The 20510-nt window shown below is 38.1% G+C and overlaps 1 protein-coding gene across 8 annotated transcripts in view; it reads right to left on the bottom strand.

Moving 5' to 3' along the window:
* The window catches only part of IPO11 (importin 11), a 92475-nt gene that overhangs the window by 52703 nt on the left and 19262 nt on the right, over positions 1 to 20510 (bottom strand). For all 8 annotated transcript variants that reach the window (XM_062018617.1, XM_062018613.1, XM_062018615.1 and 5 more), the window contains 11 exons: positions 17021 to 17224; positions 15541 to 15673; positions 14656 to 14714; positions 13797 to 13845; positions 10178 to 10248; positions 5778 to 5970; positions 4276 to 4428; positions 3972 to 4015; positions 3268 to 3358; positions 2186 to 2233; positions 1463 to 1568 (listed from right to left, as the gene is read on the bottom strand). In XM_062018617.1, coding sequence (XP_061874601.1) covers positions 1463 to 1568; positions 2186 to 2233; positions 3268 to 3358; positions 3972 to 4015; positions 4276 to 4428; positions 5778 to 5970; positions 10178 to 10248; positions 13797 to 13845; positions 14656 to 14714; positions 15541 to 15673; positions 17021 to 17224 — 1151 coding nt within the window. The remainder of the gene's footprint in view (positions 1 to 1462; positions 1569 to 2185; positions 2234 to 3267; positions 3359 to 3971; positions 4016 to 4275; positions 4429 to 5777; positions 5971 to 10177; positions 10249 to 13796; positions 13846 to 14655; positions 14715 to 15540; positions 15674 to 17020; positions 17225 to 20510) is intronic.

Raw genomic sequence — 20510 nt, 5'->3', positions numbered from 1 at the left:
ACCAAAAAGTTAGATGAAGTATCTTCCTGACTGTAAATACAACTGTATCAACCATAGAATATTTTTGTCGGCTTTGTCAAAGATGGGTGCTGTTGCAGTCCAACAACAAAGCATCAATCATATATACAAGATCTGGTTTTTTTTTTCTGAAATTTAGCCTAACCATTAGAGTCCTTGGCCACTCGCAGACAGCAAAGCGGAGATCATACAAAAAAAATCCCATCCTAATCAGAAAATAATAAAACATTAGGACACACCATGTAAACAACTGTGGGAATTATTCTTTGACGTAAGGTTATAGACCCAAAAGTAACAAATTCATTTTATAAAAGTATATTGCAATGAAAAGAAGCCTTCTAATATTTGCAAATTTAGCATGGTCTTCCATTCTACATGAAATTGAAAAGAAAGTGTTTATATCTGGCATTTGGAAATTGAAAAAGCTGGCTAGCAACTCATTATGAAAAATCATTTAAAACTCATAGTAGCTCCTAAAGGTATTACAAAAAAAAAAGGTTATATTTCAGATAAGTTATGTCTGATAAGATGAATTGCAAATGTAAAATAAAAAAAACAGTAAAATTCTTTAAAGGACATTAGGATCAGTGCTAATGACTAATGAGAAAAATAGGATGTACTTGTGCAGAGTCAAAGGGTGATTTTGAACTCATCTGATGAGGATTAGCATGTGTAATAGGAAAACTGTTCTTCTCCTAAAGTAAGAGTGACAGTTTTCAGAACAAGGAAGAGCACTGTCTTCTAGTCAATGACAAACAGTTCAGGCTGTACTGAGACGCCAAAACCTATCTTTAAAAATACTCTATGATATCCACTAAACAAAAGAAAGGTACTCAGGTGAGGGCTGTCCAAGCGCAGGGGAGCTTGGTGAGAAGGAAAACCCACAGCAGATGGGCTATATAATATCCTTTAGATAGAATCAGCCTTTAGTCATTCACACTTCACTATTCAAATCCTTATCTCCTCACATTACTGCTGACAAAATTAACTGAAGACTGCTACAGAGAACTTGTATTTAAAACTAGCAGAGAAGAATATATCACTATTTTGGCTAAGCTACAGCTTTACAGAGGTTATTTCCACAGATTTCAGTTGGACGTGTTTCCTAAAGGGCTCTGGGGTCTCCAGAGGCCTAAATATCTTCCTTCAAACAAGTAAAGGTGTTTGTCAAGAATTTAGTCAACTCAAATATATGCAAGAGGACAGTCTTATGGTAGTTTTACAGAACTTTGTGTATCCACCACACTGTAATTTAAACAGAAACTTTCAGGAACATCATCACTTCTGTATAATTTATCTTTGTATTTCATACCTCTGCTCATTTAGTGGATATGTTTAAATAGAGTATTTTTCAAGTCTGTAATTATTAGACATTGTATCTTACCAGATTTGTATAAACAGTTAAAATTTAAGTGACGAAGGCATAACAAACCGAGGTGTTTACCTGTTATGAGAAACCTGTAGTTCTGCTAATAGTTGATTTTTAAACCACTGATCAAAGTCCACACTATCAAATAGTTCATAAGCAGCCAGTCCAACCGCATTATACACTAGGGAAAAACAATAGTTATGCTTACTGTTTGTTTAAATGTTTAATTTTTAATACTAAAGAATCAAACTAACTTAATTTTCAAATAACGTTTTTGATAAACAGAATCAAAACTAAAACTTTTCCTTCTGAAGAAAGATGTTATCAGACCATGGTGAAGGGAGCTCTGGAGAAAATTTTAGTAAAAGAAAGGTATTATAGAAGAAAATTCAGATGCTTGAAAGTAGTTAAAAGCTACAAGAATAATAAAGGTACTATTCTAGCAGAAAAAATGTTTCCATCAGATGTCTTAAGCAATTCTTTTTTCATAAAACCTCCTTATTTGTAAAATGGATAGAGTATCTCCATGGCTGCAGTGTAGCTCATTTATTTGCAGAGAGGAAAGGACAAAACAGTATAGGGGATTAAGGCTTGTGTCACAAAACTGCTGAAAAAAGCACCATGTTTTTACAGAAGCATTTCACAATGTAAAGACTGACAAAAAGTGAAAGGAGAGATATGATTTAGGTCCTACTTTCCATATGTCTTTTTAAAAAATCTTGCAAATCCTTTAAGGAGTCAAGCACATAACAAAGAAGTGGCTACGTTACTTTGAAGGTAAAATAAAATTTAATTTACCAGCATCTTTAATCAGTACAGCGCTAGTATCTTCCACATTAGTAGATCCTACAAGGCAAAAAAATAAACACAAAAGTGTAAATAAAACAAAAAATGCAAGCAATTTTGCACTTACTTAAAATAAGTACGCTGTGAATTGAGACTACTTTGTTATTTTTGTTTTATTTACATTTGGTTATTTCAGTTTTGGCACATTCTTCAGCGAATACACTAAAAATCCAACCTCTCCTTTCATACCCCATTATTGACTGACTCCTTTGTAGCAGAACATTTTTAAAAGCAACATGCAAGTAAGTCAGAAATACGTATTTCAAGTCAACAAACTGAAAACATCCAAAACTGCTGAAGACTGTTGACCATGTGGTACAATTTCCAACTGAGTTCTAGATCTAGTTTCTATGCACTTTATGTATATGTGCTTACAATACATAAGTAAAGATGTTCTAAAATACTTAGGAATTAATATAATCTAGTATTCCAACTGGTAACTAGTAACTCTCCAGTTGAAAATATCTCCAAAAGACCTTTCAGCATTACTTTTTCACAATTCTTGGAAAACGAAGTAACTGTTAACTCTATTGTACAGAATCTTTTACCATTCCCAATATCACAGCACAACAAGCTATCCTGAAATCTATGTATACGAAGTGCTTTATGAAGAGATTCTATGAAGTCAGAAAGCATCCTAAAGTCAGTACTGATCAATTCTGGTAAATTCAAATATGAAATACTGAAAGTCAAGGAAGATTCAGCCAGGGGAAATAACCTAAGTCAAAATGAGAGGGAAACAGTGTCTGCTATAAAACTTAATTTGCACGTGAAGAACCACAGAATCAAAAAAAAAAAAAACCCTGAATCATTCTTCAATCTATGAAGACTTCAGTCATCACACAGAAAAACAGTAAAGTTTAAAGTAGATTCTTTAGATCTGTTAAGTCCTCTAGACTCTCCAAAATGACAGCACTTTCAGAAATACAGAGTGAATATACTATATAAAATTAGATATCACAAGGAAAAACTGTTTAACAGTTGACAAAAAGAAATTTTACGTTTTACAATTCCTTCAGTTTTCTAGAACTTACCTTGTAGGCTGTGAACCATTTCTAAAAGCACTGGTGTAAGAGTCTGATTATATTCATGGAAAATATCAATAAAAAGAACTTCTGTGCATGGCTGAAAAATTAAAAGATCGGTTTTAGAATCTATCAAATAAAGACAAATAAAATACATTTAATCCTAAAATTTTAAGTAATGAATACCTTGCAGCAAAGCTCATACTACATGCACTGGATTGTTTTTTTTAGTTCTGAAAGTAACTCAGCAAATAAACTGAGATCTCGCTTTAAAGCAAGCCACAGCAGTGGTAATTGGGAGACTCACTGTAACAGCATACTTTTGATGCAAACCAAAACACTAACATAGATGTATCTGAAACTTTCCTCATTCAACACCTCCACTAACAAAGTTGTAAATTATGTCACTACCTTAAAGACAACTTCTGAGTCTAATCACCATCATATACCATACAATACAAATGCTGAAGCAAATAGTTTCCTTCTCTCCTAAACCACAAAGTGCATAGTTTCTAGTGTATTTCAGCATGTTTGAACATTGAGAAATGAACAAAGTTAGTTTATATTAATCCTAAAGAAATTTCTTTTAAAAAACCACTTTTTCTAAAGCACAAGCTTATCTTTCTACCAAACATCATCTCTCTTGGAAACAAAAGTATCAAGAAATGCACTCAGAAGTGTTGAATGTTTTTCTTTCAAATGGAAACACTTACTCTGAGACTGTACTTCCAAGAATCTCCTCCTGTCTCTTCTACAGCTATTATTTCACAAAAAAAGAGGAAAGAGTATTTATTTCAATTACAGCTCAAATAAATTTTATGTATATTGGTATCACAGAGTACTGAGAAACCTCGTTGCAAAAACAATCTCTAAGAGACAATATTCATCTATGTAACAAGACTGTAGAAAATAAAAGAGTCAATAGTGCAGTGAGCAACTTGTAGAGGCAATGCAGGTATGAAACTCTTACAGCAATATATAAATAAACTGCAACCAACTACAGAACATGTTTCTTACTGAAGCCTTCTGGGTCCTCTTCCCACATCATTAATTCTTCCTTTGTCAGCAGGAAATAGTGAGTGACTAATCTCCTACAAATTTCCATTAGTGTCGGGTATGTGAAAAATGCAGTTTTTATCTTATGTGCTTCAAGAGTCTCAGGGCTGCTATCTGAAATAAACCAGGAAATACCAAATTACCATTAAGTGGCTTAATGATCAAACAGCAGCCTAGTAAAATTAGAGAGATAAGCAATCAAGAGATATGCAATTCTTATCTCCAGGAAAAAAAATCCACTGTTTTCACAAGACTGTGGTTCTTTAACCAAGTTAAACTCCCAAGTTCATTTACTTTTAAGAGCTTTCACTAAGAGAGCAATTAGACTGAGGAGTTTTTAGGGCTTCCTAAAATATACATAATGCTTTTCAGCTATTAAAAATTATTTACCTGCAGCTTTTTGATTTTGGCTTTTTTTTTTTACTTAGCATTATTTAAATTGAAAATTCAAAGGAAGTTTGATTTATTCAGAAACTGTATTCAAATACAATCTTAAAAATAATTTGGATGCTTTAGTAATTAATACTGGTCAAAGAAAGCAGCAATTAAATAAAAAACAGTGTGCTATACAACCAAAATAAACACTGTGTGTCTGTCAGTGATTAAGAAAAACTTGCTATTTTCTTTTTTAATAGCTCAGTTTTCAAAAAGTCAAATGCTATAGTTTTGATCGGACTGTATTATACTTTCCTTTTCTCACATGACCAGTTTTCTATTTCAAAAACTCGGGCACACCTATGAACTTTTGCTAGTAAAAATTTCTGAGAAAAATCTGCGTATTTTAGAAATTCTGATGTACTATACAATTATGGAATAACAATGAAATACATCAGTATTTTGGAGAATTTTAAATACTGGGTTTCTGGAAAAGCACATACCAGTATGTTCACTGAACTTTTTTCCCCCCCAAATTCAGTAAGACAAGGTGTGTAGTCATTGTCTAATGTCAAACTAATGTGGAAGGTTGTAGGGTATTTTGAAATATAGTTCATTTCTACTTTTCATTATCTGTACATACAGAAGTGTATGAAGATTCAGTCTACACTTGCCCAAAGCAGAACATATAAACTGTTTCATATTCAACTGCATATCAAATTTTCTGTGTTCTCTGTATTTCAGAGTATTGGTATTAGTTAACTACACCAAATACCCCATTTTATCAAACATTTCTCAAGTGAAAGATGCATCACATCATTTGATGAGAATAAAGCAAACTCCATCAACACAGAAAGGACACTCCTGCTCCTTCTGTATTTAAAATTACTTCAGCAAGCCAAAGTCTATATATATGAATACTTCAATCATCAAAATAAGAATTATTATAAGGAGTCAGAAGTGTGCATTATTAACCACTTAAAACATTAACGGCTTCAAAAGGATGACTTAAAGTAAGTTGTACTGTTGGGAACAAGCAGCAATGTGATTCTCAACATGCAAGACACATTTTTAGTGAATAGCAGTACCTTCAATATTTTTTGATGGCTTGTATGCATAGTTTTTTACAATCATCTTAATAAGATTCATGCACTGTACAATAAACCGTTCAAACACAATTCCTTCACCAGCCTCTGTGAAAACATAGCTTACAGCAAACTCCAGTGACCTCTGAATCAGAGGAGTGAATGAAAAAGGATGTTGATCGAGGAAATCCAAAAGCTAAAATTAAGGAAGTAGAAGAGTAAGAAACAGAAATCGAATCACATTTTATGCAAGTCTTATTAAATGCTTTCTTAAACTAGTTACCACAAACATTCAATATAGTATAAAAGTATCACTTATAGAGTTACAGACAACAGAACACAGACAGGAAATTAGGAGATCAGTATCAACGGTTCATGAAACATTATTTTGCCCTGAAGTTCTTGATTGATATTCAAATCCCTTCTTGTTTAAGTTTAAGGAAAAAAATAGCTATTTTCAACTAGACTAGTTTGTTAGCACATGGTATATAAGGCATACGAATCCTGCTTAAGACTGTGAACATTTTAGCAGATAATTCATCCCTATTAGAATTACTTTAAGTGAAAGAGGCACAATGGAAATAAATTTTTATTCTTCTTTCTCTCCCTCTGCTGTAGTACAAGCATTAGCTTCAGCAGCTTAGCTTTTCCAAATAGTGGTCTAGAATGCATTGGTCAATTCCTCTAACGCCTAAGATAAAATTCCTGCCCCTGAATTTCTACAGATTGTAATTTATCTATTAATAGGTGTATTTTCTCTCCATGTCTTTAAAAAGATGCACGCACCTCACATACTTTGCTTGTTAGTTAAAAGTAAGAAGTACTACAACAAAAACTAAAAATGTTGGGTCAGAGCATCTTCAGTTCCATTTTGGTAAAGCCCACAGCTGCCTCCCACTTCTAATAATTAGGTTAAATACACCAATGCATGCACCAAGGCCTCTACATCAATGCACACAGCCTGGGGAATAAGTAGGAGGAACTGGAGATGTGGATGTGCATGCAGGGCTACAACCTCACTGCAGTCACAGAGACATGGTGGGACAGCTGCCATGACTGGAGCACAGCCATGGAGGGCTATGGTTCAGGAAAGACAGACTGACAAGGCGTAGAGGTGGAGCTGCTCTCTATGTGAGGGAGCAGTTAGTGAGCTTTGAGCTCTGCCTGCGTGGAGATGAGGAGCACGTAGAATGCTTATGGGTAAAAACTAATGGGCAGGGCAAGGCAGGTGACATTGTTGTAGGAGTTTGCTACAGGCCACCTGATCAGGAGGAGGAAGTACATGAGGCCTTCTATGAACAGCTGAAAGCTGCCTCAAAATCACAATCCCTGGTCCTCATGGGGGACTTCAACCACCCTGATATTTGCTAGGATGGCCACACAGCCAAGCACACGCAGTCCAGGAGGTTCCTACAGATTGCTGACGACAACTTCCTGTCACAGATGACCGAGGAACCAACAAGGAGGGGTGTGCTGCTGGGCCTGGTACTGACGAACAGAGAGGGCCTGGTTGGGGATGTGAAGGTTGGAGGCAACCTTGGCAGCAGTGACTATGAGATGGTAGAGTTCAAGATCCTGTGTGGAAGAGGCAGGACACAAAGCAGGACTCTGACCCTGGATTTCAGGAGAGACGACTTTGGCCTCTTCAAAAATCTAGAATCTTATCCCATGAGATCCGTCCAAGTAGAAGACAGAAGTGCCAATGAGAGCTGGTCAGTCTTCAAGCACCACTTCCTCCAAGCCCAGGATCAGTGTGTCCCAATACACAAGAAAGGAGGAAAAAGAGGTAGGAGGCCTCCATGGATGAGCAAGGATCTGCTGGGACAACTCAGGCAGAAAGCAGCCACCTATGAGAGGTGGAAACAGGGGCTGGCTTCTTGGGAGGAGTATAGGAACATTGCCAGGGCATGCAGGGGTGCAGCTAGGAAGGCTAGAGCCCTTCTAGAATTAAATTTAGCCAGGGAAGTTAAGGACAGCAATAAGGCATTTTTCAAGTACATCAGCAGCAGAAGGATGGTGAGGGGGAATGTGGGCCTGCTGCTAAATGTTGAGGATGCCCTGGTGTCTGAGGATGCAGAGAAGGCCAAAGTACTGAATGCCTTCTTTGCTTCAGTCTTTACAGCCAAGGCTGACCCTTGGGAAACCCAGTGCAGCAAGGATAACAGGATGGCCAGGACAGCTGAGGATTTGCCCTGGGTTGAAGAGGTTAAAGACCTGTTGGCCAAGCTTAAGGCTCATAAATCAATGGGTCCTGATGGGATGCATCCCAGAGTGCTGAGGGAGCTGGCTGATGTGATTGCTGAGCCTCTTTCCTTTTTTTTTTTTTTTTAACAATCATGGAGGACAGGTGAGGTGTCTAAGGACTAGAGAAAGGCCAATGTCACTCCAGTCTTCAAAAAGGGAAGGAAGGACGGCCCAGGAAACTGGTCAGCCTCATCTCCATCCCTGGAAAAGTGATGGAACAACTCATTCTAAATGTTATCACTAAACATATGAAGGAAAAGATGGTTATCAGGGGGAGTCAACATGGATTCACCAAGGGGAAATCCTGCTTGACTAACCTGATAGCCTTCTATAAGTGCATAACTGGCTGGCTAGATGAGGGGAGAGCAGCAGATGTCATCTACCTTGACTTCAGCAAGGCTTTTGACATTGTCTCCCATAACATCCTCATCAGAAAGCTCAAACAGTGTGGCTTGGATAAGTGGACAGCAAGGTGGATCAAGAGCTGGCTGAATGACAGAGCCCTGAGGGTGGTGATCAATGGCACAGAATCGAGTTGGAGGCCTGTGGCCACTGGAGTTCCACAGGGATCGATTCTGGGGCCAGTCTTGTTCAACATCTTCATCAACGACCTGGATGACAGGACAGAGTGTACCCTCAGCAAGATCCTTGATGACACCAAACTGGATGGACTGGCTGATTCCCCAGAAGGCTGTGCTGCCACTCAGCTGTGATCTCGACCAGCTTGAGAGTTGGGCAGAGAGGAACCTCATGAGGTTCAAAAAGGACAAGTGCAGAGTCTTGATCTGGGAAGGAACAACCCCATGCACCACCACAACCACAGTACAGGCTGGGGGTTGAACTGCTGAAGAGCAGCTCTGAAGAGCAAGATCTGGGAGTCCTAATTGATAATAAACTAAACATGAGCCAGCAATGTGCCCTTGTAGTCAAGGCCAATGGCATCCTGGGATGCATCAAGAAGAGTGTGGCCAGCAGGTCAAGGGAGGTTCTTCTCCCCCTCTACGCTGCCTTGGTGAGGCCTCATTTGGAGTCCTGTGTCCAGTTCTGGGGCTCTTCAGCTCAAGAGGGACAGAGAACTTCTGGAGAGAGTCCAGTGCAGGGCCACCAAGATGATCAGGGGACTGGAACATCTTTCATACAAGGAAAGGCTGCAGGAACTGCGGCTATTTAGTCTGGAGAAGAGGAGACTGTGCGGAGATCTTATTAACATTTACAAATATCTAAATGATGGGTGTCAGCAAGTTGGGACATCCCTTTTTTCTATAGTAGCTAGCAACAGGACAAGGGGTAATGGGATGAAGCTGGAACACAAAAAGTTCCATTTAAACATAAGAAAGAACTATTTCACTGTGAGGGTGAGGGAGCAGTGGCACAGGCTGCCCAGAGGTGTTGTGGAGGCTCCTTTTTTGGAGGTCTTCAAGACCCACCTGGACATGTTCCTATGTGACCTGATCTAGGTAGACCTGCTTCTGCAGGGGGGTTGGACTAGATGATTTCTTAAGGTCCTTTCTAAGACCTACCATTCTATGATTATATGAAATATTAAATAAGATTCTAAAATAGAATCCGAAAACAATGAGAATTCTGTAGGTTTTCCATCTTTTAAAACACAGAGCAAGTGACAATGTTAAAATTACCTTCTGATAACAGATGCAATTAATGGTTGCATAGAATTACCTGACAACTTCAAATGTATTATATAACAGAAAAGTCACAGAAGATAAGTTTTTGTTAATTTTCTTTCAATAAAAGTGCAAACTAAAAGTTGCCAGTTATTCAACAGAACTAACATGGCCTTAGAAATAGCAATCTAAATACTTAAGATAAAAAGCTCCTCTTTATTCATCAATGCTGATTCCAGTGTTTCAGCAAAACCTCAACAACTCTCTTCCAAGCCAAATCCTAGCTAAGTAATTTATTTATGAATTTTACTTTGAGATATGAAAATGTATTCTTCACTCCTGCAACTTATGACAGCACGAGTAAACAGACACCTTAAAAAAATTTTTACAATGTATTTCATAACAAAGAAATTTTAAGTTGCAGTACCTTCCATCTCTTTAAAATATCTGAAAGCTACTGGCTTTAAGACACATACATATCTGAATGCTCTTCTACAACACTAAGCCATTCAGCAGCTGAACGGAGAATTTACTTACCACTTTAGTGAACAGAATTATGGTCTTTTCTAAACGATCTCTGCACATGTTTTCTGCTCTTATACTTCTACCTGTTAAATCAGATATTTAACAATTATAATTTTTTTCAGACATTCCTTTTCTTTCCGGATACCTAAATTAAAAAAAACTAACACTGGAGAAGAACTTGCTTTATCTGTACTTCATGCACTACAACAGCCATAAAAAGAATTCTAATCGAAGTAAAACTCAACGTAATTAGTACTGAGGAAAAAAATATTTCACCTTCATTAAAACTATGGTATACCCTTAATTAAATAATACAATCTGCTTTTCTAGAAACTCTAGAAAAAATAATAGATTCAAAACACTAGAAAAGATTCTGAATTTGCAAAAACCAGATACATCTGTTATTAAGAAACAGAAAGACCCACAATAACAGCATACAGGGGAAAATACAATATAAAACATGTAAACACTAGTATTTTAAAGTAGTTGTGTCTGCAAAACAACTTATTGATTGGAAATGTGGAAATCATAGAATGGTAGGGCTTGGAAGGGACCTTTAGAGATCATCTAGTCCAACACTCCTGCTAATGCAAGTCCACCTAGTTCAGGTCACATAGGAACATGTCCAGGCAGGTCTTGAAGACCTCCAATGAAGGCGACTCCACAACCCCTCTGGGCAGCCTGTGCCAGGGCTCAGTAACCCTCACAGTGAAGTGTTCCAGCTTCCTCCCATTACCCCTTTTCCTACTGCTATATACAATAGGAAAAAGGGATGCCCCAACCTCTCTGTTCTTATTTTTGGATTCAACCACAGCAAAAGAAGCATTTTCTTCTGGAATTGAACACAACTGTAGTTTCCATCTTCTCCAGAGAGGAGGATCAGAGAAGAGACTGGCTCTTTTGACTTAAGTAGAGCCTATTGAGCCAAGTACTTTCACTTACATAAAAAAAAATTCTTTCTACTCAGTTTAGGCATCTAGTCTCAGAAAAGCGTTGTTGAAATCCTAATTAATTTTGAATCTGGGAAGAATCCTAAAATATCAGACATGTTTCAAATGAATGAAAGGCTCACACCAGGCCTATTGCAAGTTGCACAAGCAAGGAAAGAGGAGCTCAGATGCAACACTGCCAGACATATTGTTTTTGCTTGTTTCAGGCAACCTCCCTGAAAAAGTACTACCACCTGCCAATTATGTTTATACTTCTTTTGATTGTGTTAACCTGAGGTTTCCTGTCTCAGACTATTACTCTTCCAGTTAAAGACCACATTCAGTTGTGTGTAGTTTATATCTCCCATTTGACGTCTTCGCAAGATCTTGACCACCTTGAGAGCTGGGCAAAGAAGAACGTCATGAGGTTCCACAGGCCAAGTGCAGAGTCCTGCACTTCAGGAGGAACAACTCCATGCATCAGTACAGGCTGGGGATTGACCTGCTGGAGAGTAGCTCTGCAGAGAGAGACCTGGGAGTGCTGGTTGATAATAAACTGAATATGAGCCAGCAATGTGCCCTCATGGCCAAGAAGGCCAATGGCATCCTGGGATGCATCAAGAAGAGTGTGGCCAGCAGGTCCAGGGAGGTTCTGCTTCCCAATTACTCTGCCCTGGTAAGGACTCATCTGGAGTCCTGTGTCCAGTTCTGGGCTCCCCGGCTCAAGAGGGACAGAGAACTTCTGGAGAGAGTCCAGCGCAGGGCCACCAAGACGATCAGAGGACTGATGTTATTGAGCAACAGGACAAGGAGTGTCATGGTTTGACATGACAGCCTTTTCTGGTAAGGGAGAAGGGGCTGTAAAGATGGCTCCTGTAAGAAGTTGTTCACAACTTGCCCCAGCTCTGAGCCAGACCCACTTCTGGGGCTGAGCCAATTAGACACCTCCACGATCACTTTTTAAGAAGAAACCGGAAGAGGAGGTTTCTTCCTCCATCTTCCTCCATCTTTTTCCGTCTTCTGCCCTTTCTTTTTTCTTCTGGCTGGTGGTGGTGCAAGGAGTAGGAACAGTGAGAGAAACAACCATGCGGACTCCAAGGTCAGTGATGAAAGAGAGGAGGAGGTGTGCTGGAGCAGAGACTCCCCTGCATCCTACGGAGAGAACTGGTGAAGCTGAGATTTAGTTTCATTTCTTTAAAGACCCCGCATCAGCGATAGAGACTCATTTTGATAATGAGCCCGCATCAGGGGCAGAGATTCATTTTGCTAAAGCTGGCCCTAGACAAGGGGCAGCGATTCACTTCATTAAAGGCCCCGAGCCAGGGACAGTGACTATGGCCAGAAGAGGCCATGTCCCGAAGGATGGACCCTGTATCACTATGGCCGGAGCAGGCCCTGTCCCGAGGAAGGGACCCAATATCCACAGCTGTAACTGTGGGGAGGAACCCACGACAAAGCAGCTCATTAAACTTATGCCCAGAAGAGGCCTCGTCCTGAGAGAGGGACCCTGTAACTGCAGAAACTGTAGCCGTGGCAAAGAATCCATGCCAGAGATATTCACCCGTGTGAGGGACCCTGTATTGGCAGAAGCCACAGCTGTTGGGAACAACCCACACCAGAGAAGTTCCTTAAGGATTGTGTCTCGAGGGAGGAACCCTGTGTTGGAGCCGGGGAAGAATGCCAGGAGTTGTCCTCATCTGAGAAAATGGAAGTGGTAGAGCCCATCTGTGAGAGACTGACCACATTCCCCACTCCCTGCCCCCCTGAGCTGTTGAGGGGGGAGGAGGTAGAGATATCGGGAGCAGTGAGCTGGGCCTGGGAAGAAAGGAGGGATGGGGGAGGGAGATCTTAAAGTGCTGGTTGTAATTTTCTCATCATCCTACTCCCTTTTTGCTTTTATTCCGTTCTGTTTCTTGTAGAATAAACTTTCCTACTTTCCTCTCTAAGTCAAGTCTGGAGTCTGTTTTGCCCAGAACCATAATTGGCAGCGAGCCCTCCCTGCCCTTGTCTCAATCCACAACAATCTTGCTTATCTTTTTACTCTTATTTCGCTGGGGCCTCTGCAATCCTAACAAGGGTGGGGGTGAATGGGGGCACTGAGCGAGCGACTGTCATGGTGTTGCTGTGCTAGCTGGGCCAAACCACGACAAGAGGTAATGGGATGAAGCTGAACACAAGAAGTTCCATTTAAACGTAAGAAAAAACTTTTTCACTGACCTGCCTGGACATGTTCCAGTGTGACCTGATCTAGGCGGACCTACTTCTTCTGCAGGGGGCCTGGACTAGATGATCACTGAAGGTCCCTTCCCTACCATCCTATGATTCTATGAAAATATATGATAAACTCCGGGAAAAAACATAAAACTCCCAAAGAAAAATAAAAATCAAGATTATCTGGGTTTTAGTTCCATCTGTGTATTTTAACACAGACACTTTGCCAATCCCTGGCTAAGATCTCTTCTGTTTTCCATTGGCAGTATGACATGAAGTACAATTTTGGTGAGATTTTAGTCTGTTTATGTAAAAGGACATTTTTACTGAAGTCTTTTCTGATAGTTTCAGGAGCATTTAAAGTAACATCTTTGCACCTATAAAAATACCTAGCACACAATGATTATTGATGATGCACTAAACTGTATTATGTTTTGATCCCACTTAAAACGTTTACCAACCAATACAAGGAAAAATATCCTGATACTTACTACACTCCAGAAACTGTTTTAGTCGTTCAAACACTGCATGTAGAAATCCCTAAAAAAAATAGAATTGTATGTAATTTTTAAAGAGGAAGCTTATTTTGCACTATATTGTGGAAAGAAAGTTGAGTAAAACTGAAGTCTGTTCAGATCTATGACTTGCTAAGACATCACCTTAACACTTTTAAAACTAATTTATTATCTTGGACAAATAATTTCCTCACAAAACAAACAGTAGATTGCACAGATGATCCAGAACTGAGCTACACAAAATAGCACAGCATCTCTAACAGAAGCAGTTATCATATGCTTTACAACCTGCTTATCCACATCTTCCTTGTTCTCGGCTTCTTAGTTTAGTATTTAAGTGGCAGAGACCTAATTTCTCCAGAGAAGCAGGCAACGTCTGGGATTAAGGGAGATGCTTAGGTTTCTTTCTTGTTTACTTTTTCCCCCCTTAGATGGGTTGCATAACACATGCTTTCATCTAAGTCAGACAAATTCCATCAATAGACTTTAATATGATAAATATACCATTACATTCATTGTTAAATGAAAACATCCTCTTGAAATGATGGGGAAGAATATACATAAGATCTTTCTGTAGGAAACATCAATGTCGCTAACAAGTGAACTGGAAAGGCTACTTTGTCTTTTTTTAAACATCATTCCATTAATGTCACAGTGTTTAGCACCCGTCTAGGATCCGTCAGTCCTTCACTGAAGGAAGAACAACTTTGAGCGCATGTTGCTTGATCTTCAACACAAACAAGTGCCTTTCAACAGTTTTTAAGCATAGCTATATCAACACCTGAAATCATCTCAGTACTTCTAATCCAGAACTAGAAACATATATGTCACTTACCATCACCTCTGCATTCCAGTGAGGTTCTACAAACCCGTGGACTGTCAGTTTACGAAGCACTAGGAAAAAAAAAAGTTACTTGTGTAGATACTTCTCCTTCCTCCTTCCAAAGGACTTCAAAAAAAAATATTACAATTACAGTTCCTGTGCCTTTCTTACAATTCTCCATATTAAAAAAATATATTTAATTTGAGGCCTTTGCATGTCTCAACCATACCCAACGTGAATCCAATCTTGCTGAAATTACTTTAAAATTCAGTAAATCATGTGTAAAATAATGAGAACTCAAAGAATTAATGAATCAAGAATATCTGCAGCAGGAAAAGGGCCAAGTACATTCAACCAGGGCCCATAAGCCAGCTTGTGAATTTTCTCAGGTGTATAGCTGTCAGTAACCCCAGGAAGCTGCGTGCTGCACCTTCTGAAACAAGTTACAACAGGTATCAGCTACAATGTAAGCACTGCACACAAACTTCTCAATCTAAAATGACTGCTATGGTTACCTCTTCTCTGATATCATGGTGAATTTACACAAAATAAGTCATAGGTCAGCTGCCTCAGTTAAATGGCTAAACAAATTCAAGATCAACTTATAACACATGTAAAAAGGCATCCTTTCCCACATCCTATATTTTGACTTCTTACTTCATGTGTATGAGAATGATACATACTAACAAACACGAGGACCTTCTCCAGCTTCTGTGTGAAGAATTGCCCTTCTGTCTTGTTAAAGCTACAGGTAAAACAAACTGGTTTTCCAAACAGATATGGCTTTTTTATGGAAGGTTCTTTTCCCAAAGAAATCTTAGCCATGCACTGTAAAGAAACTTGTTTTATTTCTTATGTTTAGTATAATTCTACGTTAGTGTCATTCTATATTTTTACCTTTCAATGACAACAAGGTTCTTTCTAGTGAATTTGTAGCTGCAGCTTCATCTCCTGCACAAACTTGCTGTAGGAATGTATCAGTATGGTGATTCCACAAGGAACATGCAAAGCTATAAATACCTGATGTAAGCTGCAAAAGGAAGAAAGACCAACAATATATTTGATTTCCTAAAATGGCTATAGCATAATAAATTTCTACATTTTCAAGGACAGTTTAGACTGTTAAATAACTCAATCTTAGTGTATATCACAGGCTACAGCATTTCAATTTGTTGTACTGACCCAAAGATGTCTTCCCGAAAAATACACCTTAATTTGAAGTTGTTAGGATAGACTCATCTGCTCCCCTGACTATTTGGCCTATAACTCTACCACTTTAAGAATAATTATTTAAACATTCTTTCTTATCTGACTTCCAGTAAATACAGCCACAGGTCTACAATATGGTAAGACACTTCAAAAATCTATCAGGTCTTCTCATTGCATCCTTTTCCACAAGACTTACAGTGCAGTTAATATCTGAATCAGCTAATTGAGGGACATAGCAGTTACATGTCCGTTTCTAATAAAAATATTATTGAACAATGCCTACACTGAAATGAACTTTATTTTGCTCACAGCAGCAAACTCTGACTTTTTGCTTCAAATTTTATTTAAAATTCAGAATGACAAATAGTTTCTAACTTGATAGCACTTAACAAGTATCAAACTTAATTCATGTTACAGTTCCCTAACAGTGCTCACCTAATAATCTGAGATATGAAGAGAAGATAAAGAATTTCTCCTTCAGTTATCGTAGCTCTTGACAGCTTCACAGTTAAGGAAGAAACTATACCTAGTTACATGTTGCCTCAATAGAATCAATATAACCTGTTTACATAGCTAAAGGTTTTAAATAAATGTGAGACAGTAAAAACTTTTTATAATTCTTCAGAGATGTTTTCTGAAGTAAAAGATACATCAGTAAATAATTACCAATGGTTTCAACCAATTCATGTTTTGGGGGTTTAATTTAGGTATTGGAGTGTCTATTTTAAATAGAATACACTAACACCAACCATAATAGTAACAACTCAAAAAAAAAAGCCAACCCAAAGCAGTAACAGCAGTCCTAATAGTAGAATATATTCTGGATAAATCCATTCATTTGTCATTGATTGGTGTGCCTTAGTACTGAAAAAATGTAAGTCTATCAATAATTGTTTTATCAAAAATTGCAGAGATAGAACCAAAGACCTAAACAGTATTCATTAGGAGGACCCACCACATTGTTACATTTGAAGTCGATCAACTAGCCATTATGATTTGTATTACTGCAGGACCTAAAGACCTAGCCATGGGGATAGACTGTCTTAAATTCCTCCAGTCAGTAAAACAGGCAAAGTCTGATGATGGTGGTAAAAAAACCAAATAAAACCACACAAAATAAAACCAAACCAGCAACAACAACAACAACAAAACCACCCACATTACTTACATCATAGAAAAGTTTCCTGTCTGCAGCAAGTCGTTTTGATGCCAGAGTTTTTGTAACATGGTAAAAGGTAAGTAGTGCTCTGTGTTGTCGAAGATCATCCTGGACCTTCACAGATTCTACAAGAGTGGGTATAAGTTCTGGCCATTGCCGTGGGCAGTCTACTCTGGCAACTTTGGCAATCAGGACAGAGATCTGAGTTGCTATCTGAAATAAACAGAACAAAAACACAGATTCCACAAAGTCAAAGATCATTTCAGAAATGGAAATGCATAATAAAAGTAGTAGTACAGATGGGTAGACTTGTGTGTTTTTTCTCAAAAGTATGTTTAAGTTTGTTGAGTTCAACTAAATGTGAGAAAAACCTCTCGCTATCTTGTTTGAATTTTACATAAGGATCACTAAATTTATTTGTTCTAGAAAAATCACATAAATGAAAGGCAGATATTTGGGAACCACTTCTAACTTAGTGATCTTCTATCACTTTCTGCAAAAACACAGATTGCTTAATACATCCTATTGTTATGTCTGCTGCACCAGAGTTTTAAGCTTTTAGACAGAGATGTTTTCTCTCCACAGGTACCTCTGCCTTTAAACTGCAGTTTTGCCCAAGTGACTGATGCTGAAACTCTCATTTGCTCCAGGCAGTTGTTAGCATTACTGTATATGGAAAGTTAGAAATAGTTAGGCTAAGGTCTGTATCGAGGCCTAGTGAGCAGTGTGGGATGTTGATGTAACCTAGCAGTCTAGGGAACTAGTGGGGCATGCTGAGCTTGTGCATTCTTGCTTAAACAAAGCAAAGAGATTAGTGAAGAATACTGAACGCTGAATCTTGTTTTTCTCAAAGAAATCGTTATCTCAAATGTTTACCTGTTTGTTATCTATGGAAATTTCTTGTTGTGGATTCAGATAAGCATAGTCTCAAGTAACTACATGAAAGAGCACGACATAATCCTAATGTCTAAGAAAACTGGTAAACATCAAGGGGACCTGATGAAGTAATCATTTGTGGAAAGTATATAAACTCTGTGAAATTTTCTGTTAGTGGGGGCTCTGACTTTGGACACTAGTCCTCAGGTCCCTAGGGCCCTCAATAAAGCACCGCATAAAACGACCTCGGTTGTTTTGTGTTTTCCTTCGGGAACGGGCAGCACAGTCATACCACAGGCCAGGAGCACCTACACCACCCCCACCATCTGACTGTAATGGCTTTCACAAAACTCCACTCACAGAGGTCTTGCTAGTAGCTGGAATCTAGTCCTCGCAGCATGCACATACAATGAATAGTGAGATTTATATAGAAATTGAGACATTCAGTCAGAAGACAGTACAGATAAGGGTGATTAGGTGCAGGTTTTGTTAACACAGAGGTAATGACCAGTCATAGTCTACACACAACTGGCCTTCTTTTACACACTCTGTCTAATGCCCTCTATGCTGCTACACAACTGCTTTTTCCTAAGCATTCCTTAATAAATTTTGTATAGTTCCTCAATCCGACCTCAAATATCCTAAAACTTAATATTCTTGTTGCCTCATTATTATCTCATTCACACTAAAAAAGCCCTGGATTGGATTAACAAAGCAGATGCTCCCACCTTCAACATACCCTTACAGCTACTACCACACTTTCATCCTAGGGAAGAAGACCCTTTTCTTGCACTATGAAAAGGAAACCAGACAACCTGCAAGCATAAAATATAACAGCCATGCCCTCCTTTACCACTTCCTTAGCTGTTTCATCTGAAGTCTGGAAACCCCTCAAAACCTCCTACAGTTTTTCTCCTACCCGCTTGCTTAGGCAACAGATTTGCTTCAGTAAATTGACATCAACATTTGCTAAGAAGAGCTAGAAGACATTTATTTTTGGATATACTTGAGATGTCAACTGGCAGGAGGGAGCAAATAAACTGTTCTCCATGTGATACAACTCATCCAGGGATGATGAGTATTTTTTGTTTCAAGACTGGCTTTTTAAGTGAAAAAAATATCTGCTGTTATATATTTCAGGGAGTACTTTGTTCCTCTATTCCCTCCATACGGTAAATATCTTCAAAGGGCATAGAAATTATGCTCTTAACATATGCTATGTTCTGGTTTTCTTCTCTCCCTCCCATGGAAGTTAGCTCATATCATTGCATCTCAATACTACATTTAATTCTTCCATTTTGGTGTTTTTTTTTTTTTTACTTTTTATACATACAAGGGTCATATCTTTCTACTTTCAGTGATGCAGTAATTACAAGTAGATAGCAACTGTGTTATGAAATATCTGTGGCTGGAAAAGAGCACTCATCATGAGCATGAGATAGCAAAACTAAGACATAGCAAGGAGACTAGAAAAAAATGAAAGATCCCTCTGAATGGAAACCTCAAGGTATGCACAACACTGATTGAGGAACAAGAGACAAAGAAGGGGACAAAGACTCTGCAATTATACTTCAATATCACAACAATTGTTTGGGCAATCACTTAGGATCTGGTTGCCAACATAAAATCTACCAAACTCCTGCACATCTTAGACGACTGAATCCCAAAAATATCACAAGGACACATAAAGCTGCTAGTCTTTAAAACATCTGTTAAAAATATTTTAATCTCAACCTGCAACTACAGGCTAAGAACTGCAGAACTGTTCATAAGCTGTGGAACTTATAACTTCAAAATAAACCATACTATTGTCTTAGCAGACAAACTGATTAAATACTAATGGAGACATATAAATTTATTGATAAAAAGTTTGAAATGTTTTACATACAATGCAGTTAGCATTAGGTTTTCAGAAAAGTAATTACCATGCAATCACTTCAAAATTGAGTACTTGACAAATTTTATACTACCTCATGGTAGCATAAGTGACAGACTTTATGGTCCAAATTTATTTCAACTAAAAATCTATCAAGTATGTAAAGAAACATTTTTTTAAACATTGAAACTATAGCTGCACTACAAATTTAAAGGTATTTTGAAGTCTACCCATACTTCTAAAATATGCACTTAAAATAAAAAAAAATTAACTGAAATTAGCATTGCATAAAGGTTTTACAAAGACTAAATTACCCTAATTTTGACATACTGTCCAAATCCTACATATAAAATTCATCCACATCAACAAATCCTGAAAAGTTGAAACTCAACTGCTTGCAAAATGGAAGACGGTTTGCTACATATTTTCTTTTTAAGCTTTAATTTACACAAATAATTTCTGTACTTTCTTCGAAAAAATCTTTAAGACCTAGCTTAAAATACTAGCAAATACTTCCTTCCCTGCTTATATGAGTAAGAATAAATTAGGAGAAGGAAGACTGATTCATCTAGCATATGCATTTTCTGAGCCCTTAACATTAACTCTATACTCAAGTTAACAATATATCCTTACTCTAATCAAAGCAGTAGCTTAATCACTTCACTTAAGACAAGATGCTATCATACTGCAATTTTATTATGCTTATTTAAATTTATTAATGCTGTGATTAGACATGTGACAAAATAC

Source organism: Colius striatus, chromosome Z, assembly GCF_028858725.1.
Source record: "Colius striatus isolate bColStr4 chromosome Z, bColStr4.1.hap1, whole genome shotgun sequence".
NCBI lineage: Eukaryota > Metazoa > Chordata > Aves > Coliiformes > Coliidae > Colius > Colius striatus.
This window is presented reverse-complemented; position numbering and strand designations above follow the sequence as displayed.